At 44.1% G+C, this 17,422-nt stretch overlaps 1 protein-coding gene across 1 annotated transcript in view; it reads left to right on the forward strand.

The window, feature by feature from the left end:
* Positions 1-12,531, forward strand: part of LAS1L (LAS1 like ribosome biogenesis factor) — a 47,115-nt gene extending 34,584 nt beyond the window's left edge. Inside the window, exon 13 of the mRNA XM_077827255.1 lies at positions 12,144-12,531. Within this exon, the coding sequence (XP_077683381.1) occupies positions 12,144-12,234 (91 nt within the window). The 3' untranslated portion in view covers positions 12,235-12,531. The remainder of the gene's footprint in view (positions 1-12,143) is intronic.
* The last annotated feature ends 4,891 nt before the right edge of the window (positions 12,532-17,422 follow it).

The raw sequence follows: 17,422 nt of genomic DNA on the forward strand, positions 1-17,422 counted from the left end.
AGCCTATCTTGCATGGGATAGGTGTTGAGACTTAATGAACAAGTGTTTATAAAAGCACTTCGAGGTACTCTGGTGAAAAGAACTAAAAGAAAAATCAATCTTATCACAGGGGGCTACAGGAAATGAGTAACTGCAGAATGTGTGTCATAATATAGAATGGTGCTTCTTTTACATAACCATGGAGATGACTATACCTGGAAATTGGTGTGAGCAAACAAACTTATCTCACTTAATATGCTCAGTGTGACTATTACAAAATGTTTACTGAATGAGTTCATTAACCATGTAGTAGTCTCAGCTATCCAGTCTCTGGTTAACCACAGGTGAGTCAGGCATCCCTGATGGCTATTCTCTTCATGCTTTGTTTCCCTGTGAGACTTTGTGTGTGCTTCTATAAACCTTCAGAAAATCAGGGCTGCGTATAATGGGACGAAAGTTATCTTTGCCTGGCAGTGACATGCACACCCTCTGAATCTCATCCAGCATCTCACTATGCATCTTTAGAAAGCAGTGGCAGTCATTTTCTGAATGGAGGAATCTTACCCTACACTAATGTTTGTCCCCTATATCTTCTCCTAGCAAGAATAATTTTGAGAGATATTTTTTTTGTAATTGCCGCCATTATAAAAGCAGCTTTTTTCTTTTTTTCTGTCTGAGAATCTGTGTGTTGTCTCTTTTTGCACCTCAGGGTTGGTTTTTTTTTAACCTGTTGGACAGTTAAATGCAGTTACGTCTGTGGAAAGATGAACCTAATTGTCACATGCACAGTTTCAGTACTATCCTGCTGAGGAAACCAGCTCCTGGCAGTCCCATCTTCATCCCCCCATATGTCCCACCCCTTCCTCTGTCCTTCTTTAAAAACAAACAAACAAACAAAAACAGCAGTGGTGGGTTTTTGCTATATCCCATCAGGGAAGCTATTGTTTTTCACAGACTGAGATGAATGTTTGGAGTTGAATTTTCAAACCTGTTCTGGCTGTGTTAGAGATCAGGGATTAGACTTTCAGTCGATATAAACTGAAACAGCACCGTTGACTTCAAAGAAACTACACAATTTATACTAGCCAAAGATCTGCCCCCCCTGGGTTGCACCCAGCCTCAGTGAAGAATTACAGGATGTGCTGGAGATGGTGGTAGTATTGGAGGAAGCTTTAGCTGAGTCTTTTCTTCTAGGGAATGGGACCGCTCTGGTTAAGGTGGAGTTATCAATTCCATTTTAAGATTTTTTTAACTTGGCTGTGGTATTTGCCCTGTTAATCCAGTAGCTCTGCCTTGGCAAGGCTGTTTCACTGTCCAATCAATTTTGTCTCTTACATTGCAGTACAGGGGCACAGAAACTCTTTCTTCTTCGAAAACAAAATATAAATAAATGGCAGTTCCTGCATTCCTACGCATTGCATTTGTGATAGCTACCACACTTTTAGACCTATGGTTCTCAAACTGGTCTGTAAAGCCTGTCCTAGTGTTCTGGAGAAGGAAACATGAGATCCATATATTTCAGGATTGGGGTGTTGGGAGAGTGAGAGGGTCTGTGAAGTCTCTTGCACATCATTGGTCCACAGAATGAACAAGATACAGAACAATTGTTGGTGTCTTTCAGGCTATGGAACATACAAACAAGTTCTTCTTACCTCAGGCAAAAAGAAGCCCTCAGTAAAGAGACCAAGTGGATTGTGGTTTTCTGCATGCAGTTCAAGGCATTTTGTTCACTTGGTTACTGTAACAGAAGCAGCTATGGCAATTTACAGTTGCTATGGAATAATTCAAGCTCATTAGATATTTCTGTAGTGTTAGCTGACCTTTCTGAGCTGGCTTTGGATTTTGCTGTGAGTTGCATCAGGTTAACCCTTGGAGAGTGACAGCCCCATTTTCCAATTGGAACTCCTCAATTTATCCATTATTAGCTCAGTCTGCCTAAGTCATAGAAACTCAAAGAAGAGCTCTGTGTAAGCTTGAAAGCTTTTCTCTCAACAACAGAAGTTGGTCCAATAAAAGATATTCCCTTCCCCACCTTGTCTCTGTGACAGTAAGCACAGATGGTCAACTGAATGGAGCCACAATAGTACACTTTTCTCTTAGTCAGCACCAAGGACTGTGTTGCTGCTTGATTGGTCAGGGTAAAATTAGACATTGGTGTGTTTGCTTCCATTTAAAGGGAGATCTCCAACCCCTCAGACCTGTAGCCTGCTGCTTGTTTTCGAAGTCACCCAAGGCATGAACTCTAATCATCAGGACATGTTTCATGTAGGGTAAATATTGGAATTTAGAGATCTATTTTTAATTAAATCTCTGTATCCCAAAATTGATATTGCTGGGTAGGGAGCCTTTACCTTGAAGAATATAACATCCAGCTATATAACTAGTATTTAGATTGATGAGAGAAGACATCAGAATGGGGAGCTGTGGTAGAACTTTAGATTTGTCAAATTGACAGCAAATGCTCTGATAGGAGACTGGTTGCTTGTTCTTTAATGGTCATTCATTTCCCATCAGTAGATTTAAGACTTGTCTACACGGCCCCACATTCGGACTACTGGGGCATGAATTGCAATGTGTGCCAAAGCACTGCATTTTAAGTCCCCCGTGTAGCTGTTGCAGGCATGAACTAAAAGGTGCGTGATTCACATTAACATAGTTCTGTTTGAAGATCATTTATATTAACATGAACTACATAGTTTTTAGTTCATGCCTGCGGCATCCACAGGGGGGAGTTACAGCATACCACTATGGGGCACGCTGAGGTTCATCTCCCTCCCGCTCCAGTCGAAACTGCAGGGTCATGTAGACAAACTCTTGGTTTTGCTATACAGTATAGACTCCTGCTTATGGAGGCTGCAATCAAATGCATGAAAGAATGGTGTGATTCATTACTCAGGTTTGATTGCAACTTGTTATTCTAGATGCCAGCTGCAGAATATGCCCTTTGATTCAACCCAGGTAGGCATAATAGACATACTGTAGTCCAAACATATTTCCCAGAATTGGTGGTGATACAGCTTTTCTGAAGTGTAGGGAATAATAGCTACCCTACAGTCCCACTGTCTGGGACACTGCCATTTGCGGTCTACATGTGAAGGAATTCCCATGTATAGAAACTCATCAGTCCATTGGTTAAAATGTCTGGAACTTGGATTGTATTAAAGTTTGCCTGTAGCTAGCTGTAAATGTACAATCCCTGCCTCTGTAGCACACAGTGTTTTCCTTCATTAGCAAAATTCAGTAATGTTTACGATTTTTATGGGCTTGATTATGATGCATCTGAGTTCAGAGTGCCTTGCCAGCGAACTCAGTGGGAATAGTAGGGGACCCTAATATGGAAAGCTGATTCCTTAGAACTTTGGTCTCTTAGTGCAGAGAGTATCTTATTTGATAAGAAATTTTTTTAAACTTGTCAAGGAGCCCTATAACCAGGTGCTGTGGCGTGTGCCTGTAATCCCAGGTATTTGGGAGGCTGAGGTTGGTAGATCACTTGCGCTCAGGGGTTCTGGGCTGCAGTGCGCTATGCGGATTGGGCATCCGGTGCCACTGACAGCCTGACCAGGAATGGCTAGGACAACACGAAAGACGTGATTGGCACTCTCTCTGTCAGGGCTGATAGACCGATCAATCAAGGTGACCAGGGCGCCCTATGATCATTTCTTCCCCTACATCTTAACCACATTCCAGGTGATTTAGTACATCTTTGTAGATAGGGTTTGAAACAGTTATCAAACACTTGCTAGCTAATGGACTAAATCTACTAGCTGGAGGCTAACATAAAAGACTTGCAGAAGAGTGGAGTAGCCCAGTACGTCCTGATGCCTGGGGAGGGCGTGGGGGAGAACGGGCATGAGCCATTGCTATAAGGTTCTCTGTCTTTCTTGTTGCCCTTTGCTTCTTGTTGTCCGATATGTTTAGAATTCTTCCTGTCTGCTAGATGAACCGGGAGTTTATTTTTTCTCCGTTCCTGACCACACCCAGCTACTGCAAAATGCAGGGGGGAATAGGGTGACCAGATGTCCCGATTTTATAGGGACAGTCCCATTATTTGGGGCTTTTTCTTGTATAGGCGCCTATTACCCTCCACCCCCTGTCCCGATCTTTCATACTTGCTGTCTGGTCACCCTAGGGGGAAGTCTCTGCTCCCCTCCTTGGGGGAGGGAGGAATGGGCATTGAAGGTCTCTACAGCTTTCCACCCTTCCTTTCAGAGCTGCTGGAAACGAGAGGGGAATCTCTCCCCACCTTCATGCTCTCTTCTTCACCCTCCCCCATTCCCCAGTCACTCCTACACCTCATAATGTTAAGGGACAGTGAAAGCTAACAGAGATTTACTTTTTGCTGAGCTGCTGGAAGCAAACACAAGAGGCAGCAATTCTCTCCTCCATTGTTTGAAAGAGGGGAGGAGGGGAAGAACAAACACTCATCACCATAAAGTGCCTCCCTCAGACACTAAGTCCATGCTTTTAGTACTGCTGTGGGAGCCATTCACGCAGCTGATAGGCATCTGGTTATTGTCACAGCTGCTTTCTTATCAGCAATGGCGTTAACCACATTCTGGTCACTTTCACTCCACTCCTGCCAGCTTTCACCCACTCCTCACAGAATGTGTCCGACTTGCCAACATCCGCTGCAGTTTTCAAGCATTGCTTATCCTTGTACTAGAATTTTACACAGTTATCTAACGTTGGCTGTAGTGTCTGAGCTGTAGGAATCCTACAGGCAGTGTTTCCAATTTGTGTGATTGTGGAAGTGTAGATTCCAGGGGCACCAGAACAGGGGAGGCCAGGGCCCCATCACTTTTAGATGCTTTTTACTGGCCATAAGGGTGAGCGATGGGATGCTGGGGGTCTGTGGAGAGGAGTGAGCTTAGGGTGGTGCAGGGGCATGGCCTCAGGAGAAGGGGCAGCACGGGGGCCTCCCCCCCTTTTAGGGAGCTTCCGTTGCTCCTTGTAGACTCAGCATTGGTGTGCCCTCTCATGGCTGGGCAGCTCTCAGCTCTCACGGCCCTGCAGATAGTCAGTCCGGCCCTGCAGTGGTCCATCCCCTCTCAAGACTTGGTCCTGCAGCCAGGTCACATTTAGTCCCATCCCTTCCAGTGTAACACAGTACAACAAGAAATTCCAAAACCTTGCATCAGGTCTCTGGTTTTGCACCCAGCAGTCATCACACCACCTCTCAAGGCTCTGAATTTTCATTATGTGCATCATCAGGGGCTTGACACCACCTTCTTAGTGGCTGGTAGGGGAACCTAGACCCATCCTCTACACAGGGACCCCTGGATGAGCAGCCAAGTTGTGCCAAACACACTCCTGCCTCCCTTCCTACCATAACCTTTGTCACAGCTCCTTCTGGGCTCTTTGTAATAAGAAACACCATCCAGGGCTTCTCCCCACAGGTCTGGTTTCTCATCCTGGTGTCAGGGTCAACCACGAGAGCTTGCTTCAGTCATGTGTATTCCGCTATCTTCCCTCTCTAACCTTCTTCCTTACCCTGCAGGAGCCTTCCTGTTCACCACAGGTCTCTCCACTAACAAAACAGTGACTACAGATTTCTTGCCTCTGTCCCTGGAGCACCTGTCTATGGTGTACTACCTCTCTTTACAGCCATTACCCAGCTGGGCATCATCTTTAATTAGGGCTGGCCCACCTTCCAGGTATGGCCAGCTGGATTAATTGGTCTTTCAAGCCCACATTAACCCTTTCACCACTATATGGGGTATATATACCATCACATAGATTGACAAGAAGGAAAAAACTCTTTGCATTTAGAGCCTGTGAACAGTTCCTTACAAGTAGAAAGTAGAAATGGCTTTAGACACATGGTTCTTGCTCACCTGCTGTTTTGAATATTGTATTCTCTTAGCATTGCTGCACCTGATTACTCTTCCTCATTTCTTTAGCTGCTTATGTGAAATTCGTTTGCTGTATTAAATACTGTGAGGTAACTGAAGCTATTGTAATTGCACAACAAAAGGAAGTAGCAGGTGAATACTATGATACTACTGCTAGCAACTGTTCCTTTCCCACGGAAGTTGATGGAACATCACCTTTGGTACATCAGAGTTGGACTGGCCATGTTGATTAAGTGGATTTTGGGGCATATAATAACTTATCAGCAGGGGCTATAGACATTTTCAGGGTAAAACCTGCCAGAGTTACCTTGCCAAAACGAGAACTTCTAGAGTGATTTTTTCTCCCTCTTGTATTTGTTGATACAACTTTTAAATGCTACACACCATTTGTGTCCTTAAATGGATAGTGCATTTGTGCAGCAAGGCTTACTATGTGTAAAGTATTTTGAGAGTCTTGGTTGAAAGACACCAAATAATTGCAAAAAAATTATTATTTATTTTAAAGCCAAAACTAAGGACCGTCAAATATGTTTCTTAAATGAAAATGATGAGCAAGTAAAAGCTGTGTCTCTAAAAAGCAGTCGCACATGAAGAAATCCTTGGCAAACCCTTTGGGAGACTTTCCCCCAGACAGCATAATTTTTATAGAATGTTACTTGTCAAGATTTAAATGCCTCCTCCTTATAACTGACTTTGCAGTTGTTTCATGGGCTGTTAAGAGAATATTTAAAAAGTCAGGCTTGTAGTTGGTCCCAACTGACCCTTCGAGCCTGGAGAGGGCAGGTATATGGGTAAAAAGCCACCTGTGTCTTTAGAGTCATTGTACTTTTAAAACAGTAAAGAAAAGGTAATTTGGTACAGAAGTGGATTTCCAACCTCCTAGGCAAACTTTCTTTCTTTATAAAGTGTCCTTTGCAATGTGGCGTTCAATTGTCTATCACAGTAGTGACCCCTAGCAGAACGTATTTGTCTTTATTTCTGAACATCAAGGCCTTCAGAAGTCATTCACTGTGCTTCCCTACTTAGGACTTCACCCCAAATAACAAATTCAAAGAAATGCTTTTTTCTGTCTCTCCACAGATGACCTCTGACAATCTGCCATGGTTTCCATAGACTGAAATGAGGGGTAAACTTTGCTTGACACACAAAACAGGACAGAGATTTAAAAAAATTGATTCCTGTCGGGTAGGGATGTCCATTGGTAAAACGATAGATTGACTTATCAGCATGTCGAGCAGTGAGCAGCTGACATTGCTGTAGAACAGAAAAACAGAATAGAAATTAGTTTGTTGGTAAAACTAAAGACCCAGATGAACGTTTTCCTTCAAGCGGATAACTGGAATGTTTACTGTATAATGGGGGGTCTCAAAGTCCCAGCCCGCGGGCTATCTGCAGCCGAGAACCTCCCCAATGTGGCTTGCAGGGCTCCATCAATTTTGGAGCTGGGTCTTTCTCTTGGCCCCACCTGCCACCCCCAGGCACTCCCTCCCCGGGCGATTTAAAATGGCCCGGGGCCCACCCACCACCAGCAGTGCAGTGGAGCTGAGCGGCTTCCTGCGCGCTTGGTCCACGTGGCTGCCGGCCCCAGGGCAGGGTGGGGCTGCGCCTCCGCGCACTGTCCCCACCCCGAGCGCCCCTGCGGCCTCTGGGAAGCTGCGGGGGTGGTGCCTGGGGGCAGCAGCACGTGGAGGCCCCCTGGCCTGCCTCACCTTGGAAACCCAGGTAAGCACCGAACCCTCCAACCCCCTCTCAGAGCCTGCACCTCCGCCTGCCCCCAAACTCCGTCCCAGAGCCTGCACTCAGCACCCAAACTCCATCCCAGAACATGCACCCCAGACCCCCTCCCCAACCCAAACTCCCTCCCAGAGCCTTAGGCGGGGCGGGTTCTGGGCGGCATGAGTGACATTACTGGCCCGCTGGGAGGATTTGAGGACTGGCACTGGACCTAAGGTTAATTGAGTTTGAGACCCCTGGTGTATAACATAGCTATGGAACAACAGACAGGAAACATTGGTAAAGATACTTAACTTGGGAGAAGCCTTAAAATATCTCCTGAGTTCTTAAGCTAGTACTGTAACTTTTTCCACCCCAGTTGCACTCTCTCATCCACAGCTCTTACCTTGACTGGAGAATAAATGACTGATAATCAGAGTGATGTTGTATTTTTGGTGGGAAAATTTACGGAAAAGTGGATGTGCACATTTGCTTGATCCAGGAGGATGAAACCTAAACGGGCTTTACAGGGATGCATACTGTGCTGGCAGATATATGCATGTAGTGCCTTCACTTCCACCCCAGAAAGTCATGCAGAGTTTTAATAATGCTTGGGTGAAAGCCCCCAGAATCTTCCCACAAATGACAATGTGGGGATCTGACCCATTTTAGCTGTTTTCGCTGTACTTTCAAACTCTCTGCTAACTTCCTGCCTGCAGCAAAATGTTCTTTAGGTGCATGCATCATTCCCCTTGAAATCCCCATAATGATTCTCCTCTCAGCAATAGAATAACTAATGACACATGGCATCTAGTTTATCTACATATCTGCATCCATCCAGAGAGCTTTTGTGTGTGTGTGTCTCTCTCTCCCTCCTCTCTTTCTTGTTTTGTAAGATACTGGGGGAGGGATGTTTGTGTGTGTGTGTTTGTTTTTGTCTCTTGATGTATAATTTGTCAGTGCTCAGTAATTTGGTGTAGCAGGGGTGTTGCAGAAGTGAATGCAATAGGTGATAGCAGAATACAGGCCTCAGTTCAGTAGTAAGTGTGAATTTGTGACAGAGTTGTTGGTGTGAGGGGGTGTTTTGTTCAGAGTGGAGTGAGGAGGAAGGATGCTGGTCAGTCATTCTTATGATCTGAAAGGCTACAGATAATCCTGAAGAGAGCAGTAACTGCTTCTTGAGATAAGTTCCCAGTAGGCTGGGGGAAACTTTGTGGTGGTGCTTGGGGGAGAGGCCTTGACTGGTGGGGTTTATAGAAGCAGCCAGAAGGAAAACCAACGATACACAACGAATGATACCTTTGGAAATGTCGTTTCTCTGTGACTCAGGCTTTTATTTTTTTAATGTCTTGTGGTTGGGAGTGAGGGTTATTTACCTCTTTTATCTTCAGCTTTCTGCTCTCCCCAGCATCTCTTGGAAGTGAAAGAGGAAGAGGGCAAGTGACGTATAGGATGCAGCTGCCTTCCTGAAGAAATCACCTAACAGCTGACTTCAGCTGCAGCTTCTTGCAATTACAACACAGCAGAAACTAGCCCACACATAGCACTGCACTGCAGAAGACATGCAGCTTGCGGTACCTGCTTTATGTAACCTAAAGTCAGGCTAGATGATTACAATGGTTCTTTCCAGCTTTATAATCTATGAATCTGTTCCTTATGCTTCTTGAGCATCTCTTATCGAAGTGGTACCCAAAGCAATTTGTAAACTGTGTATCTACGGAAATGATCTTGCCCACTGCTGAAGTGCAGCCATCTCTGGGGTGGAACTTGGCAGCAGTTTAACAGTGCACCGCAACACATATTCGTATCCTAAAAAATCAAAGATTGAAAAGGCCTTCCTGACCACATGAAGTCCACCTTCCACTCAGTGCAGCTTGTTCTCTGCAGTATTTGTCTCCAGAGTCTTTTGCAATTTAGTTTATTGGATGTTTTATTAAAAATATAATGAAAACAATTAGTAGTGGAACAATACTTGATGTTGAAATTACCACAGGTAGCTGTAGAAATTGTGAGTTGCTGGGAGACATACTTGAATGAGAATTCTTTGATGTCCAATTTTAAAATGGCAGTAGTGAAGAGGTGTCTGACCTTGTGAGACTCGGCTATAGCCTAATAGACGTTGCTATTGGGAGATGCTTCGAGAAAGACTTAGTTTTTTCTTAGTATCATACCATTATTCATAATTATATCTCCTTAGTTTTTATATTCTGTATATTTGTAGGCAATTTTAGGGCAGTATACAAGAGCCAAAGAGTTAAATAGTTTTGTGGGTTGATAGGGTCTTCTTTAAATGCTATTTATGTGGTATGCATTGTACAAGATACACAAGACAATCCCAGCCTGAAACAGCTTACAGTTCAAAGGATAAACACAGAAGTCTGGAACTCTGGGAATCCCATAGGATGGATGAAGTTGGAATTTTTATATGAACTCCTGGTAGGCATTGCAAAGGAAGAGAGTCAGTCTTTATGCAGGATTTAAATGAGAAGATGGTGGCTATGTGAACAGGTATGGTGGGAGGGTATTTCTTCATATTGTATGTTTGGCACAGACAGGAGTGGGAAAAGACAACAAACTGTGTGTCAGAACTGGCATTGTTGATGAAGGTGAGGGATAGGGGAAGATGAGCTGAGCACTGAGTCTGAAGTCTTTCGTGGGAGTCCTCCTTGTGCACCCATCTCCATGTCTTTGTGAAAAGTGTGTGACGAATCATTTCTCTATCTTGTAATTTGTAGCCACCTTTTTTTTTTCACTTACAAATATAGATTTGATACTGGCCACTAACTCCACAGTCTCAGGCAGTGGAGGGCAGATTACCAGATGGTGTGTCCCAGCTCAAAGCTGCGGCAGGGAGATAAATTAAGAATTACTGTGGGCCCTAAAGGAAGAGTTTCACCTGACTTCGAATTCAGTGGATGCCTCTGGCTACTGGTGGTTTAGGAACGGTGCTGCTGAGTCTTGAATCCCTTCCCATTTCCTCAGGTAGGGACTGCTCTTTGCACATAGGCAAGCAGAGCCTTTGGTTTTCCCACCTCTGTTACTCTTATCACTGTTTTCTCCATACTTGCCTGAGAGCAATAGCTGTGCTGGCAATAAGATAGCCAGAAGGGAATCTGTCTGTGGGTGGCTGGGCATAGCTGCTAGCATGGCACAGCCTTGCAGATCATGTCAAAAGGTAGTTTTGACATTTCAGAAATAGGATTCATTTTTAATAGTCTTGCTTAATCACTGGATTTCAGTGCCCTTGAGCGATGAGTCAGCAGGAAAGACACTGCAGTCTGTATCTAAACCCAGGGGTTTCATCAAATAGTGTCAATAGAGAACATACACTTACTGTGGAGGACGCTGGGTTGTAGCTGAAATTTGATCTGTCCTTGAGCATGAAGAGAACAAAAACGGAAAAACTTGAAATTGACAGCACGGACTGCATTCTGCTCTCCATAGCGCCAGAGTGCAGGTTTCAGGTGAATCCCTTAGACACTTAACTGTTAAATTTAACCATGGTTCACATCTTCTCAACTCCAGGAAAATGAATAAGAGCTGTAAAACTTACTGTTTGAAGGTCTTCTCACAACCTGGTAGTGTCTTGACTAGTTTCAACCACACGTGTGTCTTGCAGTGTTGATGGGCATAGCGTGGTTTACCTGTGTTCCCCAGTTGTTCTCCCTGGGATAAGGAAACACTGTTAAAACATCCCCATAGAGGGTAATTTGTGCCGTGGAAAGGGTTATTTATACTGATTGTGAGGGAGCGAGCCACCATCTATGTTTGGAAATGGCCTAGAACACTGTGGGCATTGCCCAAACAATAAATTCCTTAAACAAAACTCTAAGTACGCTCTGGTTTCTAGAAGTTATTTATATGGTGGTAGGAGCCCCACTTATGGGTAAGGACTGCACTGGGCTAGGCACAAGAGACTCTCCTATGATCTAAGCAATGGGGAGTCATTGGCTGAGCCAGGAGTGACATCTACATCTCCTGACCCCCAGGGCTGCACCTTTATTTCAGAACCATCCTTCTCATTATACTGGTTTAGCATCCTGCTGACAGGTGGGAGTTCCTGATGTTATTCATGATCTGTGCCCCTTCTTGCCGAGAGCAGGGTGGTCACAACCTCAACAAGGACCTCAGTAATAGAAAATGGCTGATACAGCAAGGCTGTGAGACTTGTGCCTACTTGTATTGTGCATACCAGGTATCTCCTGGCATAGGCAGGTCTCAAGTTGACTGCTTGCTGAAATACCATGTTGCCTGATATATCTGTGTTCCCGATTCCAAAGAGCAGTTCAGCTGAAATATTATTGCACAGGTAATTCTGCATCCATTTGCATCTTTCACATTAGCAGATGTTATATTTACCTGTAGAGGGGAAAGGCAGCTTCATAGTTGATCCTGAATATTGACTGGGGACGTTCAGACACTGCAGCTCGAGTTAAAAATGAGCCAAGAGTGTGGTGCCAAAGGGCACGCATCACAAGCCCTTTTTCGCCTGCTCTCATTGGCAAAGTTAAAAGTGCTTTTCAAAGTGATTTTTCTTCACTTTAGCTCTTACACAAATCACTGAGGCTTTTAAATTGCTCTTTTTCTTCCTTTCTGCAGCTCTCCTGAATCGAATGGAGGTGTGATGGAAGGATTATTGTGGACCCAGAATGACCTCCATAGAATAAAAAGTGGCCTTCAGCTCTTCTAAGCAGCCAGTTTTAGACAAGATAAGTAGCACAAAGAGATATCATGGTGATATTAAAATAGTCTATCATGCAAAAAATTCCTGGGGGAAATAAAAGTGTTTGACTATTTTATAACTTGATTTGTGCTTGAGGTCATTTGTCTAGTAACTCTAGTCTATTTAACAACAAAAGTTAATTCCTACCTCTTTTTAACTGAGCTATGTGAAATATAGTTTTAGGGTTAACTTACATTGGAATCCTTCACTGTTTCTTAAACTTTTATATTTAATAAAATATTCTCCAGTTAAAAGTGAACCCTCTTCCTGGATCTTGGCTTCTCTTTTGTGTTCAATTGTTCTTGAAAAAGATACTTGATTTCCAATAGATCACTATTGAGGTCTTTCTTTTTTCAGTGAAGCACATGTTCTGGTTCCTCTCATGATTTAATCATGTACATGGCTGAATTTCTCTTGTCAGGAAAGATAGCGTCTTAATTTTTAGAAGTGGTTAGATGTAAAAGGATAACCCTGAAACAATTGTCCCTGTTCGATCAGATGTTGCCTATATGGTAGACTTACACACTACTGTGCTTAAAAGGAAAGTCAGTTTGCATAAAAATCCCAGAACTGTCCTTTGGCCTCATGGTTAATGTCTTGGGACAAGATTCTGGAACAGTTCCAAGAGAACCAGCTATCTCCAGGCTGGGTTCAGGGCTTTGATCAATGACCTGACTTTAATTAAGGTTTCTGCTCCTTACACAGCAGAACATTTAGCAAATTAAGTGATAAAGGCCCTGATGCTGCAAGGATTCACAGATTCAATTCCAGGATTCGCAAAAAGAAAAGGAGTACTTGTGGCACCTTAGAGACCCACCAATTTATTTGAGCATAAGCTTTCGTGAGCTACATCTCACTTCATCGGATGCATCCGATGAAGTGAGCTGTAGCTCACAAAAGCTTATGCTCAGATAAATTGGTTAGTAGAGACTAACCAATTTATCTGAGCATAAGCTTTTGTGAGCTACAGCTCACTTCATCGGATGCATCCGATGAAGTGAGATGTAGCTCACGAAAGCTTATGCTCAAATAAATTGGTGGGTCTCTAAGGTGCCACAAGTACTCCTTTTCTTTTTGCGAATACAGACTAACACGGCTGTTACTCTGAATTCCAGGATTGAGGTCCTAAGTATGTGAAGGGAAATATTACAATACATCAGTGTGTTAAAATGGTGGGAAAATTTAGAGCACACCATAGTCAAGGTGCAACAGACGAGAATTTTTTCTGGAAAAGAATGCAAGGCACAAGCAGCAGCTAACAGGGCTTCCTGAGTTTTAAACAAACTACTGCAAATGAAAAAACAGTGAAATCCATGCTGATTTTAAATACAAAAAAGAAGCTTACAGGAAGTGGAAGATTGGACAAATGACCAGGGAGGAGTATAAAAATATTGCTCAGGCATGCAGGAGTAAAATCAGGAAGGCCAAATCACACTTGGAGTTGCAGCTAGCAGGAGATGTTAAGAGTAACAAGAAGGGTTTCTTCAGGTATGTTAGCAACAAGAAGAAAGTCAAGGAAAGTGTGGGCCCCTTACTGAATGAGGGAGGCAACCTAGTGACAGAGGATGTGGAAAAAGCTAATGTACTCAATGCTTTTTTTGCCTGTCTTCACGAACAAGGTCAGCTCCCACTGGGCAGGACAGCATGGGGAGGAGGTGACCAGCGCACTGTCGAGAAAGAAGTGGTTCAGGACTATTTAGAAAAGCTGGATGAGCACAAGTCCATGGGACTGGATGCGCTGCATCTGAGGGTGCTAAAGGAGTTGGCGGATGTGATTGCAGAGCCATTAGCCATTATCTTTGAAAACTTATGGTGATCAGGGGAGGTCCCGGATAACTGGAAAAAGGCTAATGTAGTGCCCATCTTTAAAAAAGAGAAGGAGAAGGATCCGGGGAACTACGGGCCAGTCAGCCTCACTTCAGTCCCTGGAAAAATCATGGAGCAGGTCCTCCAAGAATCCATTTTGAAGCACTTAGAGGAGAGGAAAGTGATCAGGAACAGTCAGCATTGATTCACCAAGGACAAGTCATGCCTGACTAACCTAATTGCCTTCTATGACGAGATAACTGGCTCTGTGGATGAAGGGAAAGCAGTGGACATGTTATTCCTTGACTTTAGCAAAGCTTTTGATACGGTCTCGCACAGTGTTCTTGCCAGCAAGTTAAAGAAGTATGGGCTGGATGAATGGACTATAAGGTGGCTAGAAAGCTGGCTAGATCATTGGGCTCAACAGGTAGTGATCAGTGGCTACATGTCTAGTTGGCAGCTGGTATCGAGCAGAGTGCCCCAAGGGTTGGTCCTGGGGCCAGTGTTGTTCAATATCTTCATTAATGATCTGGAGGATGGCGTGGACTGCACCCTCATCAAGTTTGCAGATGACACTAAACTGGGAGGAGTGGTAGATACGCTGGAGGGACGGGATAGGATACAGAGGGACCTAGACAAATTAGAGGATTGGGCCAAAAGAAATTTGATGAGGTTCAACAAGGACAAGTGCAGAGTCCTGCACATAGGACGGAAGAATCCCATGCATTGCTACAGACTAGGGACTGAATGGCTAGGCAGCAGTTCTGCAGAAAAGGACCTAGGGGTTACAGTGGATGAGAAGCTGGATGAGAGTCAACAGTGTGCCCTTGTTGCCAAGAAGGCTAATGGCATTTTGGGCTGTATAAGTAGGGGCATTGCCAGTAGATCGAGGGATGTGATCATTCCCCTCTATTCGACATTGGTGAGGCCTCATCTGGAGTATTGTGTCCAGTTTTGGGCCCCACACTACAAGAAGGATGTGGAAAAATTGGAAAGCGTCCAGCAGAGGGCAACAAAAATGATTAGGGGACTGGAACACATGACTTATGAGGAGAAGCTGAGGGAACTGGGATTGTTTAGTCGTCAGAAGAGAAGAATGAGGGGGGATTTGATAGCTGCTTTCAACTACCTGAAAGGGGCTTCCAAAGAGGATGGATCTAGACTGCTCTCAGTGGTGGCAGATGACAGAACAAGAAGTAACAGTCTCAATGCAGTGGGGGAGGTTTAGGTTGGATATTAGGAAAAACTTTTCACTAGGAGGGTGGTGAAGCACTGGAATGCGTTACCTAGGGAGGTGGTTGAATCTCCTTCCTTAGAGGTTTTTAAGGTCAGGCTTGACAAAGCCCTGACTGGGATGATTTAGTTGGGAATTGGTCTTGCTTTGAGCAGGGGGTTGGACTAGATGACCTCCTGAGGTCTCTTCCAACCCTTTGATATTCTAGGATTCTATGAACAGGGAATGAAGCCACACAAGAAAGCAAAGTCAGGAGTGGGCTGTAAGGAAAAAGTAAGGGACAGAGATACCAATTTTTAAAAAAGTGACTGTGATTACCCATCTGGACAGACCTGCCTTTCAAAAAATAAGTGCTCAGACTTTCTGGAAAACAGATCCCATTATGGCATCTTCAGTTGAGCACTCAAAATAATCACTTCTGAAATTCTTGGCCAGCCTGGGATAAAGGTAACAAGGGCTCTTACAAATGAGAAAGTACAGATAAACAGCAAGGCCCATATTTTTAAAGGTATTTAGGCATTGATCCATTCAGCAAAGCAAGGTCTAACACCTAAATACCATTAAAATTATGTGCCTAAGTCCAGTAATATAGAAGGATACGTTAGTGGTAACTTGTCCAAACTTCTTAACTTTGATAAATTTGGAAGACCTTGTAGAAAGTGACTGAAAGCAATTGAGAGCGTACTTAAAATTTTTGAACATATATAGCTCGGAAGACAGATAACAAGGGAGTAAGCCAGCAATTGTTGTATCTGATAGTTTTGGGGGTTTTATCAAAGCAAATGTAGCAGTTTAGAAAGGAAGGAAGTGTGATCTTGGCAAATACTATCTCATACATCTAACTTCTGATTCCTTTATCTTCTAGAAGTTCTGTTGTTTTATTAGAAACGTGCATCAAGTATTGTGAATTTAAATCTTGTCAAGCAAGCCTGGTTGCTTTCTTTACTAGAAGTACAACTGGACTGGGTGAAGGGAACATGGCAGATATGTTTTCCTAAAGCATTTGAATGTTTTTCCATCCCACATAAGATTTCCTGGAAAAGGATCATTCCTGTGCCTTGAAAGCTATCTGAAAGACTATGACCAAAGGGAAGTTATAGACAGCCATGAGCAGGTGAGGGGAGGTACCTGATAAATTGTCACCAGGATAAATATTGGGTCCAGGCATGGAGTGTGAATTGTGGATTCTTGGGGGAGGAATCATAGAATCATAGAATATCAGGGTTGGAAGGGACCTCAGGAGGTCATCTAGTCCAACCCCCTGCTCAAAAGCAGGACCAATCCCCAATTAAATCATCCCAGCCAGGGCTTTGTCAAGCCTGACCTTAAAAACTTCTAAGGAAGGAGATTCTACCAGCTCCCTAGGTAACGCATTCCAGTCTTTCACCACCCTCGTAGTGAAAAAGTTTTTCCTAATATCCAACCTAAACCTCCCCCACTGCAACTTGAGACCATTACTCCTTGTTCTGTCCTCTTCTACCACCGAGAATAGTCTAGAACCATCCTCTCTGGAACCACCTCTCAGGTAGTTGAAAGCAGCTATCAAATCCCCCCTCATTCTTCTCTTCTGCAGACTAAACAATCCCCGTTCCCTCAGCCTCTCCTCATCAGTCATGTGTTCCAGACGCCTAATCATTTTTGTTGCCCTTCGCTGGACTCTTTCCAATTTATCCACATCCTTCTTGTAGTGTGGGGCCCAAAACTGGACACAGTACTCCAGATGAGGCTTCACCAATGTCGAATAGAGGGGGACGATCACTTCCCTCGATCTGCTCGCTATGGCCCTACTTATACATCCCAAAATGCCATTGGCCTTCTTGGCAACAAGGGCACACTGCTGACTCATATCCAGCTTCTCGTCCACTGTCACCCCTAGGTCCTTTTCCACAGAAATGCTGCCTAGCCATTCGGTCCCTAGTCTGTAGCTGTGCATTGGGTTCTTCCGTCCTAAGTGCAGGACCCTGCACTTATCCTTACTGAACCTCATCAGATTTCTTTTGGCCCAATCCTCCAATTTGTCTAGGTCCCTCTGTATCCTATCCCTGCCCTCCAGCGTATCTACCACTCCTCCCAGTTTAGTATCATCCGCAAATTTGCTGAGAGCATGCCATTGAA

This window comes from Eretmochelys imbricata, chromosome 9 (genome assembly GCF_965152235.1).
Source record: "Eretmochelys imbricata isolate rEreImb1 chromosome 9, rEreImb1.hap1, whole genome shotgun sequence".
NCBI lineage: Eukaryota > Metazoa > Chordata > Testudines > Cheloniidae > Eretmochelys > Eretmochelys imbricata.